The 21374-nt window shown below is 34.8% G+C and overlaps 1 protein-coding gene across 2 annotated transcripts in view; it reads left to right on the top strand.

Moving 5' to 3' along the window:
• Positions 1-21374, top strand: part of LOC115224684 (katanin-interacting protein-like) — a 656564-nt gene that overhangs the window by 483272 nt on the left and 151918 nt on the right. For both annotated transcript variants that reach the window (XM_036513321.1, XM_036513315.1), the window contains exons 31-32: positions 4263-4321; positions 8538-8648. In XM_036513321.1, coding sequence (XP_036369214.1) covers positions 4263-4321; positions 8538-8648 — 170 coding nt within the window. The remainder of the gene's footprint in view (positions 1-4262; positions 4322-8537; positions 8649-21374) is intronic.

Below are 21374 nucleotides of genomic sequence, written 5' to 3'. Positions count from 1 at the left end.
GATAGAATGTTCTCAGTACATTCTATAAAATGGAGGGTGCTATGTATTTGACAGAGTTACAAGATCCTCAAGATCCCGCAGCTTTACTCACTTGCCAATCACTTCAATCCTTTAGCATTCAAATGAACTATGTCTAGCCCTAATAGTCTACCTGTTCTATGCTCAAACCAGCCGGATCTGACTTCTAACACTTACCCTACAATGTTATTCTGAAAATAAACAATCATATTGTTGAAATCTCACCCTGGGCATGGATACATTGAAACTCCGACGTCTGGCAGATGACTACTAACAATAACTCTGAGCACCTTTTCAAACTCCACCTGTCTAACACCTGTGGACATGTTTACAAAATCAGAAAACAGCACAGCTCCCATGACTTTCGGAAACATTTTTTCTCGCTAAGAGTTGCTGAAGTATGGAACAAACTGCCGGCATCAGTTGTTAGTTGTCGGAGCGCTGAATTCTTCAAAACTGCCATGCTTCCTGAGATTCGCCAACACTACACCCAATTTTCTCCCCTCTATACACACACAAGCATGTATCTGACTCATGCACTGTTCACTTCCCAGACATTTGTACATTACTGCATATGTTTTATACACACTTTTGACAAGTTGTGGTGCACCTGAGCACTGTATGCAATAATTTCATTATTATTTTATTATAATGCAGAATAAATTCAAAATGGAAATAAATAAGCATTACATTGACAAATTAACCAGAAAGCTAAAGGGTTAAATGTTCCTGCATGGGTAAATTTATAGTGGTGCTCAAAATAGTGGGTGTTGCCTCATGCACCAAATTTTAAAGTACTCTCACTCCTTTATAAAGTATTTGTTTATTTATTCATGACAGTGTGGTTGAGGAGGTGAACAAAGGGGACAACAATACAGAAGAACCAGAATCAGAGGGAGAAGGAACAGGAGTGTGATGATAGAAACAGTGAAAGGAATGAGCAAGTTGTAGAAGCAGTGAGAGAGTGATGGATGCTAATAGAGGTGGATAAATGGCAAGAGTGGTGGCCAAGTGAGGGGTATAGAAGTGGGGAGAATACAATTAAGTGCCAGTTACCAAACTTATGATGCTGAGATTAATATTAGTTAGCACTAAAAGTATTTCTGCTCATGATGAAAATTTAATTTTAGCTCACAACCCTAAGTATGATTGCCCGCACTTAACTAATATACATACATTCCTATATATATATATACGTATAGATTTATTGTGTTCTTAAAGTTATAAGTTTCTGCTTCACAGTAATCTTATTTCCTGCTATCAGAACTGACATCCAAGCTCCAGTGTCACATGAAAAACCCCTTTATACATACATATATATATATGGTTTTATAATTAAATTGTTGAAAAGAGTTAAGATTATTGAGTTTTCTCAGCCAAGAAAGAAACAAAAATGTAATTGTTAATTTCTGTTCAGTAAAAAAAAATATCTTTATTTAAAGCCTAATGGAATTACTAAAAAATTTTGTATTAAATAAGCCTAGATTAGAACGATGAGCTGTATTCTAAAATGATAAATGATCAGTATCTAAGAAACAGATAATTGTTTACATCGGTATTCATTTATAAAAGTGCAGTCAAGCCTGCCTACATTATTCCCTATTGAAAAGTTAAATCACCGCTGTGTTTTATATTTTAGATTTAGAATTAAATATTTTATGTAATAAGCATTTCTTTTACCAAACTATCTAGTCACAGCTAAATTTATTTTAATTCAATCATTCTAAAAGATTTGTTGCATGCAACCATTTGTGAATGAAAGAATTTTCTCATCAGCTGACAGCTCAAAAGGATCAAACAGACATTTATTGTAAAGCAAGTTTTGAGAGAAACAGCCAGTTTGTTCTTTCTTTTGTTTCTTACAGTAATAAAAGCTTCCCGATAATTCTGTTTGTTTCTATTGTGTAATCAATGGCGATAGCTGTTCCTGTATCCTATATTATAAAGTTTTAAACCTATTTAATAATAATTGTTCTTATTACGGTGGTTGATTGAAATGGAATTTCAAATACACAGCTTCCTGTCTGTATGATTACATCAGCGGGGAAGGAAAGAGAACAAATTGGATTTGAAATTAAATTTTTGTCTTGCAGTGGTTAAGGTGTGAGCTGCACAATTTCCTGATAACTTCAGATATTTTTGTTCACAACTGCAATAAATATTATCCTATAGATTCAAACATTTCCTAATGTTTTTCTGACTTACTCTTGTAATATTACTCTTTTTGATGCCTTCTTTCATTTTATCTTTTGTTTTCGAATATTGATTTATTTTTCTCTTTTTCTGGGTTTTTTTTTCACCTCCTGTAGAATGTACATTGTGAATGTCCTTGAATGTCTTTCATATAAATGATTAAGCTTTCAGTTATATGTGTGTAACGCATTGTCTGGGAATTTCTTTTCATTTTGTTCAGAATATTTGCATTTTGCTGCTTACATCTATGTATTGATACATGCCGACTAACACTTAAAACAAAGAGAATTCTGCCATATACAAGGTTTAAAACATTACAATTTAAAAGGGATTTAATTACATGTGATATTTGTGATATAAGGATAGATGGATAGATAGATATAAACACACACATATGTGTATTTATGTGGCTGTGGTAATGAGTTTGCTTCTCAACCACATGGATCTGTGGTCAGTCTCACTGCACATGGCACCTTGGGCAAGTGTCTTCTATTATAGCCCAAACCAAAGCCTTGCGAATAAATCAGATAGATGGAAACTGAAAGAAGCCCATTATATGTATGTATATATGTATATATCTTTGTGTTGTATTTGCCCCCCCCCGCCAACCCATGTTGGTTTGTTTACATCCCCATTATTTAGTGATTTGGCAAAAGTGACCAATAGAAATATCAGACTTGAAAAATAAATACTGGGGTCAATCAGTTCAACTAAGCCCCTTCTAAGTTGTGCTTCAGCATGGCAACAGTCTAGTGAATGAATCAAGTAAATAATAAACAATATATATGTATGTATTACCCTCATCATCATTGTTTCAGTGTTCATTTTCCCATACTTGTATGGCTCCAACTGAAACTGTTGAGGCAGGTTTCCTATGGTTGGAATCACCAGCCTCTGCTTGTTTCCTTGCAAGATAATATTTCCGCATGGCTAGACATGATTTTAATAGAAGACCGGGGGAAAAAAAATCACTTGCATGACTAGATGCTCACTTTGGACTATCACATGATGTCAAAGCTAAGACACTGATATATCATCATCATCATTATCATTTAACATTCACACACACATACATAGACATATACATATATATATGATGGGCTTTGCACAATTTCCATCCACCAAAATTACTCATAAGGCTCTGGTCAGCCAAGGGCTATAGCAGAAGATATTTGCCCAAGGTGCCATGCAGTGGGACTGAACCCAGAAGCATGTAGTTCGGAAGCAAGGTTCTTACCACACATTCATTATGTCATAGTTTTGAGATTTTGATGATGTGATTAGGGTAGGTGCAAGAGGCCAAATCTAGCCAGTTTGAACATAAAATAAGTAGAATATTTTGGCCAGATATGGTCCGTTTAAATACTAAAGGGTTTGATAAATTGTAGAAGTTCTGCAAATCTGCAAAGATTAGACAGAGTAGCATGGAAAGAAAATGTATTTAATGCCATATTAAATATACAGGGCCTATTTTTCTTATAATATAGACTACATTATATTGTGTACCTGTATTTTAAACATGTGTGATTTGAGGGAGATTTGGCTGCAATTTCTTGCTAGTTAAACACCTGAGTTCAGGCTCCTTTTTCATTAGCTCATAGTGTAATGGTTATATATTTGGATATTAATCAAGCTGTATGAATTAAAGTTCACTGATATGTTACTAATTGTTTATATGTTCTAATGTATTCATATAGCCTTGTTCATTGAAAATTAGTATGAGGGTGTGCTGAAAAGTTCCTGGTTTTAAGGGTGTCACAAAAGGCCTGGTTGGAGTTCTTTTACAGGGCTTAGAAAAACTGAAGGACCGCTGCAAGAAGTGTGTGAATCTGAGAGGAGGAATACGTCGAATAAAATTATATTCCTTTTCCCAAAGTCTGGAACTTTTCAGTACCCCTTTGTATGTATGTATTTGGTGGTACATAACAGTTTTCTGTCAATTCCTAGAAATCTATTTAAAAGACTATGAAAAGTCACGTATTTCTCTTTGTAAGTATTTCTTCCATTGCTACATGTATTTATAAATCTCTTATTATTTTCTATTTAAACAGGTGCCTGTTGTCAGAACAGTCCAGCTTGTGTTATGAAACTGTCTCTATGCCATGTGGATGTATCCTTTTCAGTAAATATTTGCATCTTGTATGTGTTTATATCCTTTTACATTTTGGTTAGTGTGGATAGATTGGATAAGCTAAGAGAAATATCCAACATTGAAATCTCTGAATATTATTTCTAATAGATATATCTGTGGTTGAAGCTTTCTCCTAACCATATGGCCTTCAGTTCAGTCCCACTATGAAGCACCTTGAGTAAGTGTCTTCTACTATAGCCCTGGACCAACCAAAGCCTTGCAAGTTAAATTGGTGGACAAAAACTGACAGAATCCCATCAGATGTGTGTGTGTGTGTGTGTATGTGTGTCTGTGTGTGTAAATGTATATATGTGTTTGCATATTTATATATGTATATGTGTATCTATTTATGTGTGTGTGTGTGCCTTTGTGCATACCATTATTAAACATCGTATGATGGTTATAGATGAGCATCATTGTCATACAAGTGAGGTTCCTCATTTCTAGTCATCCATGGAAAGCACGTCTTGCTACGGGGAAATATTACCTCGCTTAAAAACAGGTAAAGGTTGGTGACAGGAAGGGCATCTTACTAGAGAATCCACTTCGACAAATTCTGACTGACCCATGTGGACATGGATAAGTAGATACTAAATAATGATGATGATGATTTCTAATCTATTATATAAGATCCATTCTGTCTGTCTGTGCGTGTGTGTCTTCTGGGATCTCGGGCATCCTCCATCTGATTGCACTCACATTTGATTTGTAGATACCGATGGTATCAGGGTGTGTATAAGTCTTGAAAAAATTACAAAAATAGATTCCAGGTGAGAATGCGATCGATTACTGGTACTTTAAACTCTTTGGGTGCATATTTGTGTGAATAAAATCGTTTTTCTTTGGAATAGAAAAAAAGTCTATCTTTAGTTCTTCTTTTGCTGGTGTCTCAAATTTAAGTTAAATCAGTGTTTCTCAAAGGGAAGGCCTATGGGATGGTCGGACAAGTTGTTTTGAGAAAATTCGGTTTAAATGTTTGACAACTCAGCACCGTCCATTGAACGGGGGGAGTTTTGCTCGTACAGATATAAGAATGGAAAAATGGATGGAGAAACATTCAGTTAAATTAACACTAGTACTTGTCGGGTACTTATTTCATTTAACCCTTTGAAGGATGGAAAAGCAGTTGACCTTGGCTAGATTTGATCTCAGAATATAAAGGGACATAACTAAGTGATGCAATGCATTTTGTTCTGCTGATTTTGCTAATCCATGATCTCATTGAGTTCAATGCAATAATTAAGAAGATAAGTTCAGTGCAATTAATAAGATTCAGTGAGTAAAATGAATTTGGGTGATTTTGGGGGAAGACGTGGCAGTTTTTATTGTGTAATTGAATCAGATGACATAGATAGTGGCCTATAGACTGAAACTAATTTCTCTTTCAGAATTGATAGATAACATCGTATGAATGATGTGGATTTTTATAACAGGAATATCAGTTTTCAAAGGAACAGGTCTGTTAAGTGAAATCTTTTGTGAGAGATTTCAAAGAGTTCTTTGAAAGTAATATTTTCAACAGATACAATAATATTGTGTTATGCATATGATGCCTTATAGGTGCAATTATGATAATATGATTAAGAAATTCAGTTTGCAACCAAGTGGCTTCAAGTTTGATATCACATCATGGCATCTTTAGCAAACATTTTCTGTCCACAGCCTTCAGTTGACTGAAATCTTTGGAGTGGAATTGGATTGACCAAATAACTGTGCAGAAACATGTTGGATTAATTGTAACAGTTCTTCAACAGTAGGCTTAATACATCATGCTATTTAAGCCTATCACCTGGTCCTAAGGTGTCTTTAGTGGAGTCTGCTCAGTTGCAAGCATTCAGGGCAGGTTTGAGTGAATCTACCTCTTTCAATCTTAGACACTTTGCAATTGAGTGGAAATACTGCCCTTCCTCTTCTCATTCACAAAATAATAATAATAATAATAATATTAATAATAATTTCTATTATAGACACAAGGCCTGAAATTGTAGAGGAGAGGGTTAGTCAATTACATTGACTCTAGCGTGTAATTGGTAATTATTTCATCAACCCTGAAAGGGGTGCCAGTTACATTGAAAGGATGAAAGGCAAAGTAAACCTCAGCAGAATTTAAACTCAGAACATAAGAATGGATGAAATGCCACTAAGCAATTTGCCTGGCGTGCTAACAATTCTGCCAACTTGCCACCTTCATATAATAATAATAATGATGATAATAATAATAATAATAACCCTTTCTGCCATAGGCACATGGCCTAAGATTTTACAGGAGTGGTTTAGGCATTTATATTGAATCCATACCTGAAATTTGAGGGGACGAGTAAGTTGATTACGTTGTCCCCAGTGCATAACTGGTACTTATTTAATCGACCCTGAAAGGATGAAAGGCAAAGTCAACCTCATAATAATAATGATGATAAATGTCCTGATGCAAGCAGTGACTCTCATGGCTTCTGATCTTAGCTAACTGGAAGTGTTATGATGTACCTTGTTTTGTCTTCTTATAAAAGATGGGCTACAGCAAGTATTCTGCTCAATACCAAGATTTGCTTGTCAGTTGCTGACCTTAACCAGTTGAGCATGTCCTTTGGTGCTTGACGATATGTGCATCTCTAACCATGAGCAGAAGTAGTAGGGGAGCATCATAGCCATGTATTGAAAGGAATCCTTTGGGGTTTGGATAATTCACCTCTGGAAACATGGATATTTTGTTCATCATCCTTAAACAACCCTTATTTAGGGACCGTTTGTGCAAGATGGGCTATTTGACCTGAAGAAAATTCTGACTGGGATCCACCTACAAGGTTATGCACTGTTTATCGTGATATGAGATCATTGTGTTGCACTCATATGGTTGTGATGCATGTGTCTGATGTACCCTTATCAGATGAGTGGTGATGATGGGTATATTGGGCATTGTATATTCATACCCCAGTGTCACTTTAATGGCATGCACTGCTCTCTCACTCAATAATAATAATAATTGTAATAATGATAATATAATTTATTGGATTTGTCCCAGTTTCTCTTCATTGAAAAATTGATGTTTGGGAAAAAGATTTTAAGTGAAGAATGGAGAATACTTGAAGCAGTATCCATAAATATCTATTCTGCCAATTCAGATATTTGATTAAGCACAATCAGTTATTTTATTTTTCTCATATATAAAATCAAAAATTATTATTTTAAATTTGTTTGATTATGATTTGTGTATCTATCAAATTAGCCAAAGAGTTTTGTTTGATAAACTTCACAAGTTATAAGATATTTTTTCTGATACAGATCTATCTTTTTAGATACTTCATTAATTTATGAGATAAGCTATCATAATAATCATCACCACTATCATTGCTATCATTATCATCACCATCATCGTCATGATCATCACCATCATCGTCATGATCATCACTGTTATAGTGTTCCACTGTCTAAAAATATTTTCAATCATGGCTGTGTGGCTACAAAGCTTGCTTTGCAGCCATGTGATCTGGTAATTAAGTTCCACTGCGTGGTACTTTTGGACAAATGTATTTTATTAAGGCCTTAGGCTGACCAAGGCCTTATCAGTAAATTTGGTTGACAAAAATTCTGTAGAATTCCTTCATGTATATGTGTATGTGTGATTTTGTGTGTGGCTATTAACCTCCGGGCTAATCAAAGCCTTGTGAGTGGTTTGGCTAGATGGAACCTTAAAGAAGCCTATTATATATGTGTGTGTTTGTTTGGTTGGTATTAGGAAGGGCATCCAGCCATTGAAACCTAACCAAATCTGACTGAAACTTGGTGCTGCTCTTCTGCTTGCCAGCTCTAGTCAAACCATCCAACCCATGCCAACATGGAAAACAAATATTTTTTGATGGAGATGATAATGATGATGATGACCTATAACTATGTATGTATCATTATATTTGTATTTGTCCCCTGCTACTGCTTGACAACCTGTGTTGGGTTGCTTATGTCCCCATAATTAGCAGTTTAGCAAAAGAGACTGATAGAATAAGTACCGAACTTAGAAACATGTACTGGAGTCAATTTATTTGACAAAACCTTTCAAAGTGGGGCCACAAAAGGGCTGCCATCCAATAACTGTAACTAGTAAAAGATAAAATTTAATAAATAATCATTTTAGATATATTCTTAAGCCTTATGAAACAGATTGCTATGTATTGTATATAATAATTCCTTAAATCATATTCAGTTATTTATCAGCTGCAGTTGTTCAGTACATGGGGAGATCCTTACTATGTAGGATTAAATGGAATTGAATTATATGATGCGGAATTCTACAAGATACCACTTGATGAAAGCCGTAAGTACCTTTTCCATTGGTGTTTTTTTTTTACACTTCTTATTTTTGATGTTATTTAATCCTAGTTCATCCTTGATATATAAGATTAATATCATTCCAGTCATGACAACAGCATACTGTTGCATTTGTGAGTGTGTGTGTATACAACATGGAAGAGAACACTACCGAAAATATACCCTATAGTATTAAATCTAAGAAATTCCCTCCAAAGATCAAAGGTCTGGAAGACTTCGAAGCAGACCTACTGAAGCTTAGGGCATTTTTCCCGATGTCCGTATAACTGAAGAGATGGTGGCGTGGATTCCCACCTCAGCATCCGAAACTCGGAGTTTTATCATGGCTATCGAATAATTGTCACATATTACATTTACAGATAAATTCCTCTATTTACATAATATCGAGGTCTCTTTCATTCTTTTGTTATCTTACCATTTTTATCAATATATATATATGTATATATGTGTGTATATATGTATATGTATATATATATATATGTATGTATATATATGTATGTGTATATATATATATGTATATATATATGTGTGTATATATATATGTGTATATATGTGTATATATATGTGTATATATATATATATATATATGTATGTATATATATATGTATATATATATATATATGTATCATCATCATCATCATCATCATTTAGCGTCCGCTTTCCATGCTAGCATGGGTTGGACAGTTCAACTGGGGTCTGTGAAGCTGGAAGGCTTCATCAGGCCCAGTCAGATCTGGCAGTGTTTCTACGGTTGGATGCCCTTCGTAACGCCAACCACTCCGTGAGTGTAGTGGGTGCTTTTTACGTGCCACCCGCACAGGTGCCAGACAGAGCTGGCAAACGGCCACGAACGGATGTATATATGTATATCATCATCATCATCGTTTAACGTCCGTTCTCCATGCTAGCATGGGTTGGACGGTTCGACCGGGGTTCTGGGAAGCCAGAAGGCTGCACCAGGCTCCAGTCTAATCTGGCAATGTTTCTACAGCTGGATGCCCTTCCTAACGCCAACCACTCCGTGAGTGTAGTGGGTGCTTTTTACGTGCTTTTTACGTGCTTTATATATATATATATATATATATATATATGTGTGTGTGTGTGTGTATATGTATATATATATGTGTGTATATATATTTATATATATATTTGACAAAAAAAAGCCACTAAGTTTGCTAGCCACTTGTGGAGTTTGAAAGCCAGCTCCTCACCAAAGACAATCAAGTGAAGAATCATAGAGAAATCTGTGCTATATGTTGATGAATCGGAGAAATACAAAGTATGCATAGCTGAAAGATTACATATTCTAAGAATTGCCCGAAATACTGTTTTCCAGATCTGGAATTTTCAGCAAATGCAAACATATGGACAAATTTCTTTTGATGAACTGGAGGACACCACCTTCTCTAGATTGAACTGCTGTCTTGCAGATTTTGGACCCCTCTCCATTTGACTCCTCTCTGTTGAATTATTCTTCAACAACTAGCTTAATTATAGCTTTATGATCAAAGTATATAGGCACAGGCATATATAGTATATATATATGCACGTGTATGTATTGCATGTGTGTATATTTAGTAGGTCCAAAACTTCGAAGTCTCTTTCAGGAACATTCTTGTAAAGGAATAATAAATTTGTACTCTAATATATTTTATATTATGTTATGGTTGCATAACAGATTAATGTAAAACTATTTTCATTATAACTGAACATAAGAAACAAACATTAATATCATATCTATCTATCTATCTATCTATTTAATACACACACACACACACATGCACACACACACACACACACACACACACACACACACACACTCACTCACACCACTTCTGTTTATAATCCTGAAGAGATTCGTGCTCTCACTGACAAGACCATCATGAAACTACCTATTCAAATTGACAAGAATGATTCAAATTTGATGCTTTGAAAATTGAATTTCTTTTAACTTGGTCTTAGGCTGTTGTTGTTAGGTGTTAGGTGATTGCATCAATGTCAGTGTATTCAGTGTATTTCCTGGAAATTACATTACCTTCAAATGAGAGAACCTTTAGGTGGTCACTTGACCTGCTAAAAACTACAGCTAAATTTCTTTGAGAATAAATTCTTGATTCTTGAAATTATCCCTTCTGATAATCTGATCTTTTGCTCTTTTCTGTAATATTAGTACATGTGTGTGTAACACATAGTTATTACATGTGTTTGTATTCTAATACTTTGGAATAAATTGACATACTAGAATGTCTACCAGCTGATGTATGTCATTTTTGTATCCTCTCCATTTTCTTATTTGCCGTATGAATTAAGGGTAAACCCCTTTTGACCCCCACCCATATATAACACTCAACCGTGAGATTGCCGAGCAATAACCAGTACTTGGGTATGAATAAATGGGCACACTCCGAGCAGTATATTGGATAGGTACTATCCCTTAGTTGGTTGATTTCCTATCTCACACAGAAATATATATATATATATATATACACATATCATCGTTTAACGTCTGTTTTCCATGCTAGCACGGGTTGGACGGTTCGACCGGGGTCTGGGAAGCCAGGAGGCTGCACCAGGCTCCTGTCTAATCTGGCAGTGTTTCTACAGCTGGATGCCCTTCCTAACACCAACCACTCTGTGAATGCAGTATATATATATATATATATATATGTATGTATGTATATCTTCCAACCCATGCCAACATAAACAACAGCTGCTAAATGATGAGGATATATATTCTTATGCATATTTCCTTTGTGTGTGTGTGTGTATATACATCCACATTGACACGCATGTACTTACAGAAACTGATAAAGAAAACATGTGGAAGAGGAATTTTGAGTTAGAAGAGATATCACTTTAAGAAGTAATAAAAATTTTATATATTTGAAATCTGAAAGCTTGATTAAATGAAAAAAAAGAAGTCGAAAGGGATTTTAACTTGATGTGATACAGTATAGCAAGCAGTGATGTTTTTGTTAAATGATAGAAATATTCCACATATATCATGGGAAATGGAAAAGTTAATGATTGGTAGCAAGTAAATTGATTTTCCGAAATTGATTTCAAAAGGAGATTAGTGCCAATTTAATCCATCAAGATAACTTTCCAAGGTGGGAGTGATCGAATAGAAAATTCTCCATTCAAGGAAATAACATAGGCGATGGCAACATCAAATCAGAGAGTGAAAGAATCAGCCTGTTATAAATCTTGGATTTTGGTGTATAACTGTATTGATACCATTTGACAAATTGATGCAGCTAGTAATTGCAATACTGAACTGTTTGTCTCCTGTGTCTGTATTAGAACAGTGTGTGTGAGGAACATGATATAAAATGTAACTGATTACAAAGTGTTTCTGATTCAAATTATGTGTTTTCACCTCCTCATGGATTGTTATCCAGTTCTTGCGATAGATGTCAGTTAGTTATCCATCTTGAGTTATGGACTGCATCGTTCGCTGATGAGTTGTACAAAGAAAATTTAATCTCTCTTTCACCCTGAATCAGAATTAAAGTTCAAAGAGAAACCATTGACAGAATATTGGAATTACTAGGACCCCCCAATCAGGTTTTCATGGAAATAGATTCTAGAAGAAACTTTGAGTTAAGGGTTTACAAAAATACACGAATCTATCTACTGATATCTCTGGAAAGAATAGTTCAATTTGGTGTGGAACTATGTTTAAAGATCCATGGCAGAAGCTATGTAAAGAACCATGGTGGAAACTAAAGGAATTCTACTCCAGCACCATCATATTTTATATATGTGTCATGTGAACTGATGACAACATGCAGAGCTAAAAAGTTTTTTCATCATATTTTGAAGCTATCTGTATGAGACTTAAATCCAATATCTAACTCACATGGCAGATGTGGAAATAATGAGATAAACACAGTGTTGCAGAATTGCAGGTTTGGTCTAAAGAATGAAGGAAGTTTGCAAAAAGAATATAGACTGGAAGTCTTAAAGTCTATATACACTAAAGCCCAAATTTTGGATACTTTGCACCAACAGTAACGCATGTTAGTGGATAGTGCAATCCTAGACATAAAACAACAGGTACAGGCATGGTTGTGTAGTAAGAAGTTTGCTTCCCAACCACATAATTTTAGATTCAGTCCCATAGCACTGTACCTTGGGCAAGTGTTTTCTACTATAGCCCTGGGCCAGCCAAAGCCTTGTGAGTGGATTTCATAGACAAAAACTGAAAGATTCCCAGTCTATGTGCCTGTGTGTGTGTATATATATATATGTGAATGTGTGTGTATCTTTATAAATATATATATATATATATATATAATATATATATATATATATATATATATATATATATATATCTGTATATGTGCATATATGTATATATACATATATATGTGTGTGCATGTACGTATTTGTATATATGTGTGTATGTACATATATGTGTATGTGTATATATATATTTATATATGTGTATGTGTGTGTGCATGCGTATATATGTGCATATATATATATATATATATATATATATATATATATATGTCTACGTATTCATCTGTGTGCATTTGCGTTTTTCATAGTTGTATGTATATATTAGTGTGAATGTGTGTATTCGTGTACGCAGGCGTATGTTTACATGTGTATATGCATACATATTTGTATATGTGTGTGTATGTGCATATGTATGCATATCCGTGTATATATTTACTTATGTGTATACGTGAGTGTATTAACATGTGTATGTCAGACTTTGCACAGACGTCTGTATGTTGCTTTACGTATGAATATATACACATATTTATCTTTGCTATGGACGTATATTTATGTATATATACACGTGTGTACCTGCATATATGAGTTCCTATACATATATATGTATGTATTCCTCCATCCATGTGCGTACATATGTGCATCAAGTTGTATGTATATGTGCGTCTAAGCACAAGCACTAAAAACTTTTTGCCTTAGTATTATGTTCCTTTCAACTTCTACATCCTTTTCTTTCTCGTAACAGTTACAACTGCGGAGGCTCGTTACGCCATTCTCTCTAAACTAGAATGTATAATTTTCACGTTCATATTAGAAATTTTTGCATTTCATTTTTCTCTGTTTTTTTTCACTCATTCTCGAAGTTGATGGACATACAGCTGTGCATAAAACCGAATCAGAAAATCTTTAGTAAGATATTTTACATTGATGTACCCGAAGAGACACATAACGGGTCAAAACATGTGTCATACCCAATAAAATATTTTACTCACTCCATATTTTTATTAATACTGTTACCCCAACCGCCACTATGAAGTTTCTGCAATAAATCTACAGATAAGAACAGGTAATCGAAACTGCCAGTGCTTTACTCATCATCCATTTATACATTTTGTATATATATATATATAATATATATATATATATGTGTGTGTGTGTGTATATATATATATATATATATCTGTGTGTGTATATATATATATACATACACAAATTTGCACACTGATTTACATATATATATATATATATATATATATATATATATATGTATATACATATACAAAGTGTCTGAGACATCTCTGATGAAAGCGTTCAAGGACTCTTACTTGATGTTTGTAAAGGGCCCATGTCTCACATCAGTAAAGGAGCAATGTCGGTACACATGCATGGTACACAGTCATTTTGGTTTGTTTTGTGATACCATGCTTGGACCAGACAGAAGACTGAAGAGACTGGAAGGAAACAGTCGCTCTCTGCAGCCTGAAAGATATTCCATCATCTAGGAACTAGAACAGCTGAGTGTGCTGCTCAGGTAGGCACACTTGTCTACCACATTCAGAATTGTTTCTTCAACCAAGATAGCTGATTCCACTTATGGATTTCCTGGGTAATGCTTGTCCAGGGTAATGCTCAGTTCAAATGTGGAGCTGCAGATGCAAAATATAAGTTAATCCAAGAGCACACAATGTTCCTGAAGGTCAGCAATGGTCTTCCTCGGTCACAAGTGGATGGCCATCATCATTATCATATATATATGTATATATATATATATATATATATATATATTATATATATATATATATATATAGATATATATCTGAGTGTTTGTATGTATATGTGTGTGTGTGTGTGTATATATATATATATATATAAATATTTGTGTGTATATATGCATATATAAATATATATATATATATATATATATATGTTTATTTGTGTGTATATGTATGTGTGTGTGCATATATATATATATATATTTATTTATTTGTGTAAATATGTATGTGTATGTATGTATATATACGTGTGTGTGTGTATGTGTGTTCATTTATTCTTTCACTGGTTTCAAGGATTTAGCCAATTATATTGATCACAGTTTGTCTGGTAATCAATTTATCGATTTAATGGTAACATCCACTTAGTGCAGAAGAACTTAATTTGGTTCACTAAATACCACAGGGTACTTTTTGTTCGATGCAACCATTTATCATCATTGTGTACAAACACACATACACACATGCAACCATACATTTATATACGCAAACATAATGATGTATTGCACTGTGTTAACTAAAGTTTGTCCACAAGGTTTTGGTGATGCCATAGCGTCAAGCTAGCAACTCAAGCTGCTGTCTAGAAAGATCGGGTCCAGAACCATATGGTCAGAAACTGATTTTAACCTTATGAGTAATGTCTGCACCTACATAGTCCTGTGTCATGTCAGAAAGAGGAAGGTTTGTGTGCGTGTATGCACATGTTCTTGTGCATGCATGTATAAACTGTGAACTCCACCTGAATAAATCATCGGATTTGAATGAATTGATATATTCTACATGTGTTTGGTACTTTTTTTATCATTTGATTACCCAAAGATATATCTATCTATCTATCTATCTATCTATCTATCTATATATATATATATAATATATATATATATATATATATATATATATATATATATACGTATGCTTTATTTAAAGCAGCAGAAAATTCAACAAAACCTGTTACTCTGAGTTTCGCGTTGCCGTTCATCGGACAGAACGGCAACGCGAAACTCAGAGTTACAGGTTTTGTTGAATTTTCTGCTGCTTTAGATAAAGCATATTACTCTACCACTGGTATTTGAGTACTCTTTTTTCCACCTTGTTTCACATTTTTGTGTTTACCCCGGTATATATATACATATATATATCTATATAAATAAACTGAACTGCAAAAGAAACATCACACACATACTAAATAGAAGCCTGTTTATTAACAGATTGCTATGGCATTGATTGAAGAGTGCTAATTAAGAAACTGTTCTTTCCTAATGATGAAACGTCATTTCCTGAAACAAGCTTGATGTCACACAGTGTCACATGATGAAGCAGTGTTCTAAGAGATGAACTCAATATCTCGTGTGATCATTGTTAGTGTTGATCACTGCTGGCATCTTCTGTACATTGAATGCACCAAACGAATGATGAAGGCCACAGGGATAGCAACCCACACTCTGTTAAAACATGCAGTGAGTTGTGCCTTGAACAGACGTTCCTAGACAGATGTGCAGTGAGTTGTGCCTTGACAGATGTCATTTAGCCTTCTTTGGATTTTGTCCCACAGGTGCTCTATGGGGTTCAAGTCCAGACTTAAGGTAGTGCTCTATGGGGTTCAAGTCCAGACTTAAGGTAGTGTCTGGATGTTGTGCTGTTGGAAGAAGTCTGTTGTCAACCTGGCAGTATGGGCACAGGTATTGCCATGTTGGAACATGTGATTCCAATGACGGGCAAAGTATGACATAATGTGAGGCCTCAACACTTGGTTGATGTAGCAGGCAGCATTTACTCCATTGCCCCAGCCTTGGCCAATATTTTGGGAGACCACCAGTCCAAATTTCTGGTTGAGTGCAATCCTGCCCCATATTATGATGCTCTGTCCTCCCTATGAGTTTCTTCCTACCACGCAGCCATCAGCATGATGTTCCCGCCTTCTCCAAACCCTAGCTTTGCCACCTGCCACAGAAATGCAATCTACAGTCCTCCACTGCTAATATCACCAGTTCTGATGTTTTTGAGCCCACTGCAGACATGCCCATTGATGACAATCTATGAGGATAGGGCCCCTAGCCAGATATCACCAAGATACATTTAACTATCTCATCCATCAGCAAACTGTCTCTGCACAAATAGGTCTGTGGTGAGTTCCTATGGTCTGCTTAGCTGATTCCATTGTCCTATTGAATCAGTGCTGTCAATGCAGGTGGCGATCTTGACATGCCATTGCAACCCTCGGTTGACCACTGTGTGGGCGATCATCCATGCTGTTTGTTGAATTTTATCGTCCACTCAGCCGCTCAGTTGTCCGAATACTGCAGTTCAAACCATTAGCAATGACCTATGAACATTGACCAGCAGAGAGACATCCGATGGCTTGCTCCCCTTTATTTCGTATCAGTCTTGATATGCTTGCTGCTAAATTCAGTTGCCTTTTATACCCAATGAGTCAATGTTTTGCACATGCATCATGCTTTCTCATAAAGATGTGTTCACAAGCATTACCTTGTTCATGAAAAGTGAGCAAGTTTAAACCCTATATGCAATCCTTGTGTTTTCAAAAGAGAGTAGTGTTGTGGGTCATTGAGATCTTCCTGATATCAACCTACCTAGAAATGTGAAAAAATTCATATGATCTCAATATTATGTGTGAAACAAATGATCTTTTACTCTGCAACATTTCTTTTGTATATATATAAATTAGAGAAAAACCACTATTGAGCAATTCAAACAATATCTCAAAAATCATGCTAACCTCATTAGCATTTATTTTGAAGATATGAGGACCTCTTTAATGTAAGGGATGCTAATTCCTAGTTTTTACTTAGAAAATTTTCAATCAGGTGCTAATTGTTTCATGTAGAATTCAACCTAATACAAGGGAGGTCACTCTAAAATCATTCTGCTTCTATAAAATTCTGTTGTAGTTTAAACAATTTTTGAGTGCACTTGTCTAGAGATAATTGAAACTTGAAATTTCTTTTTACTGAAGCATTTCAAAAATCAAGAAGTTTGGCACTGACACAAGAGATGTTTGCTGAATACAAAGTGTCAACAAATCTGTTTCCTAGTTCAAACAATTTCTATTTTGAAACAAAATTATTCTTATTATCAGGGCTAGCAAATATTTATGCTTATAGTATCTAGTTTTAAATACCATTTCAGTTGCACCACTTTCTATTTTTGCTTATTGCTATTAGCTTTATATGCAATTCACATTGCCCAACATCTGTCATTTAGTGGGCAATTTTTATGAATTGTATGACTGTTGTTTGTAAGATGAAGCTATGCTGCTTTGTAACCTTTGATATAACAAGTGAAATTCTTACAAACTGGATTACTAACCTTAATACAGTTCTTATCAAATAACTTAATATAAAATCACATTCTAGCAAAATATAGTGATGTATTAAATTAAGGATATCCCTAGGAATACTAGTTCTTATTGCCAAATTAAATACCAGCCATGTCTTAAAATATTCCTCATATTCCTATGCAAAATTTAATATTTTTTCATGAATCATATTTTTAGAATTTCCCATTTCTGAGTGCTTTATTATAATACCAAGACATACTTATAAATGGTCAATTCCACTGTAACTGATGCAACATTTACAAGAATTTTTTAATATTAAAAATTTTCTGATATTTTACTCAAGCTAACTTAAATGTAGTGACCCATGAATACTTTAACTACTATCGCCCATAAATATTGTTACATATGTATTGTAATTTTATGTTTGAACTAGTTTGTCTTAGAGAGAATAAATACTTGCTTAATTGATGCAACGGAAAAAAGACATGATACCTGACTTGCTGGGAACCCTGTGCAGAAAATTTACATATCCAAACAATTTTTATATAAAAAAAAAAACAAAACCTGAAGTGGTATGACTGTTATACATGCTTTCGTATCCAACACTATTATTTAATACATGCTGTAGCACCTTTGCTAAAATGTAACTGATGCAACATTTCCACCTAGAAATGTGTAACTGACACAGCACTGAAACTTGGATACCACTTAGTATTCCACATTTTTTTAATCAATCAGGAAAGTGAGGAATTGATCAAAAGGTCAAAACACACTCTATGTATTCGAAACATGTGCTGCACTTGAACACAAAGTTCTAAATAGCATTTCTTGAAGCTTATTGCAGCACATGCATAATGTCTTAGATAATCGAATCCAGACATTTTGCATGCATTGCAGATAAATGTGGAAGCCCTATAATACTGCAAGCCACTGATCATAATGTGACTGAAATTTCCATGAACAGTGCACAACCAGGTACATGTAACTGAAAATATAAAGGACTGTGTATAAGGATAAAATCCTTCCCTTACAGCATGTCATAATGGTTGCATTTATTTTAAAGTAAGTATTTATCAGGATTAGTAAACTAAACTTAAAATGCCAAAATGTAACTGACACTGCAAATTCTAATGGACACAGTAAATTCTGTTTTTGCTGACAAGCAGGATGATCTTCCAAAAACTAACACTGCCAAACTGTAGTTTTACTCTAGTTCTTCCTGAAAATGCTACTTTGCAAAATGGAAAGTTAATTTTTTTCTAGGATACCTACCTTTTTTGTCCCTGCAGTCAAATTGTCATCTTCTAGACTGCATCCAAGATGGCTTCCTGGGTCACATGACTAACCCCATGGAAATTTTTTAAAACTTTTTTGAATCCTATTGGCTTATGGGCAAATAAAAATGCATAAATTATGGTAGCACTGTTTTATTATAATTCTTCAGTTTTTGTCTCCTTTTGCATGGATTTGCTCATATGTATTTCTGTCAAAGTGGTGTCTAGAAAATTAATAGCTACAAGATTAATATACACACTACTGTTCTATCTCCTGAAATAATTCAATGAAATCAAATTTAAATCTATCCTGCTTATGACTCACACCACTTTTCAATAGAACTAAGTTATCATTGTGGTATAAATCATAATCTTTTTCTGTCACTTTCATTCTCAATAAATCTAGAATATATAGCCCTATAATTCTGTTCATAAATGAAGTCCCAAGTTTGATCCCACTGTGTGGCATCTTTGGCAAATGTCTTTTATTTATTATAACCTTGACTTGATCCAAGCCCATGAGTGATATTAGAAAAAAACCCAGAAAAGTTACCTTCTTGAGTCATTTGCGACTCATAAGAGCCAGTTTACCAGTTTCGTGGCATATATTTTCCCCACCTGGACAGGACGCCAATCCATCGCAGGATTACTCATTTTTGCCAGCTGAGTGAACTGGAGCAATGTGAAATGAAGTGTTTTGCTCAAAAGTATAATGTGTCACCTGGTCCAGGAATCGAAACCACAATCTTATGATCATGAGTCCAATACTCTAACCACTATGCCACATGCCTCCACATGAGTAGCATTGGGTGGATAGAAACTATTAGAGGCTGTTGGATGCATTGTATCAGTAATTTAAATGTCCTTGTTTGTTAGATATTGTTTCATGTTCATTCTGTCTCAGAATTGTACTATAAGTACATGTATCTGTGGAATACTCAGCCACTTATTTGCTAATTCAGTGAGTAGATACCATATTTTCTGGCATCCAAGTTAGTGTTGTATACAGTGTTAACACTGTAGTGTTAAACATTTTGACATGGTCACTATGTTTCTAAATCGTGCCATATTTCACATGAAATTTCTGCTCCTCCAAAGTCCTCTCGGTGTATAAGTCGACCTTCAATTTTTTGGCTGTAAATTTTGGTCTGAAAATTTCAATTTGTATGCTGGAAAATAAGGTGCATAGTCTTGTGCATATTGTCTTGGGTAGGGGTATAGAATCTAGTGTATATAATCTAGTGTATATGTATTCTTGTGTATATAATCATGGATGCAGATATAAATTCTATAAATTCTCATCTTGCATTCATCTCTTGAAACATGTATGCCACATTATCTAGCATACATGTTGGCATAGTATAGTGAAGGAACATGGCTTAGTTGTTAAGGTGTTAGACACATGATCATAAGATAGTGGTTTCAATTCCTGTATCGGGTGATGTGTTGCGTTCTTGAGCAAAACACTTCCTTTCACATTGTTCCAGTTTACACAGCTGAGAAAAATGAGTAATCCTGCAAAGGACCAGTATCCCATCCAGGTGGAGAATATATATGTCATGGAAACTGGGAAATCAGCCCTTATGAGTCAGGTCCCAAAGAATATCTACTTAATAGTCTCCAACAGGGGGTCAGTCACATATGAGCTACTGCAGCTGTGAGCTGACAAAGTGTTTGGGCAGAGAACAGCACTATTATTCCATGCTCAAAATTCAGTGCTATTCATGGATGAATGCTCAGTGCATGCTTAGATAATCGATTCCAGACATTTTGCCTGCATTGCAGGTAACTGTGGAAGCCCTATAACACTGCAAGCCACTGATTGTAATATGACTTTTTTTTTTGGCATAATAATATAGAGTAAACATATTGCATAAACATTCAAACATCGTCACTATCTTTCCAAATCCTCCTGCATTTTACATGAAAGTTTTGGTCCTGCAAAGTCATTGACTTCTATGCTGGAAAATATAGTAATTCAGTTGACTGAACAACTGAATATTTGTTGTTGAAACTGATGGAGTCCCATACACTTAGTTATGTATGTGTATGTATGTGATTTTGTTTATTTGCATTATTAATTGGCTGTGCTATGGCTCAGTGGTTAGAGCATCAAGCTAACAATC

Source organism: Octopus sinensis, linkage group LG2, assembly GCF_006345805.1.
Source record: "Octopus sinensis linkage group LG2, ASM634580v1, whole genome shotgun sequence".
Classification (NCBI taxonomy): Eukaryota; Metazoa; Mollusca; class Cephalopoda; order Octopoda; family Octopodidae; genus Octopus; species Octopus sinensis.
Note: the sequence above shows the minus strand (reverse complement) of the source record. Positions and strands in the feature narration are given on the sequence as shown.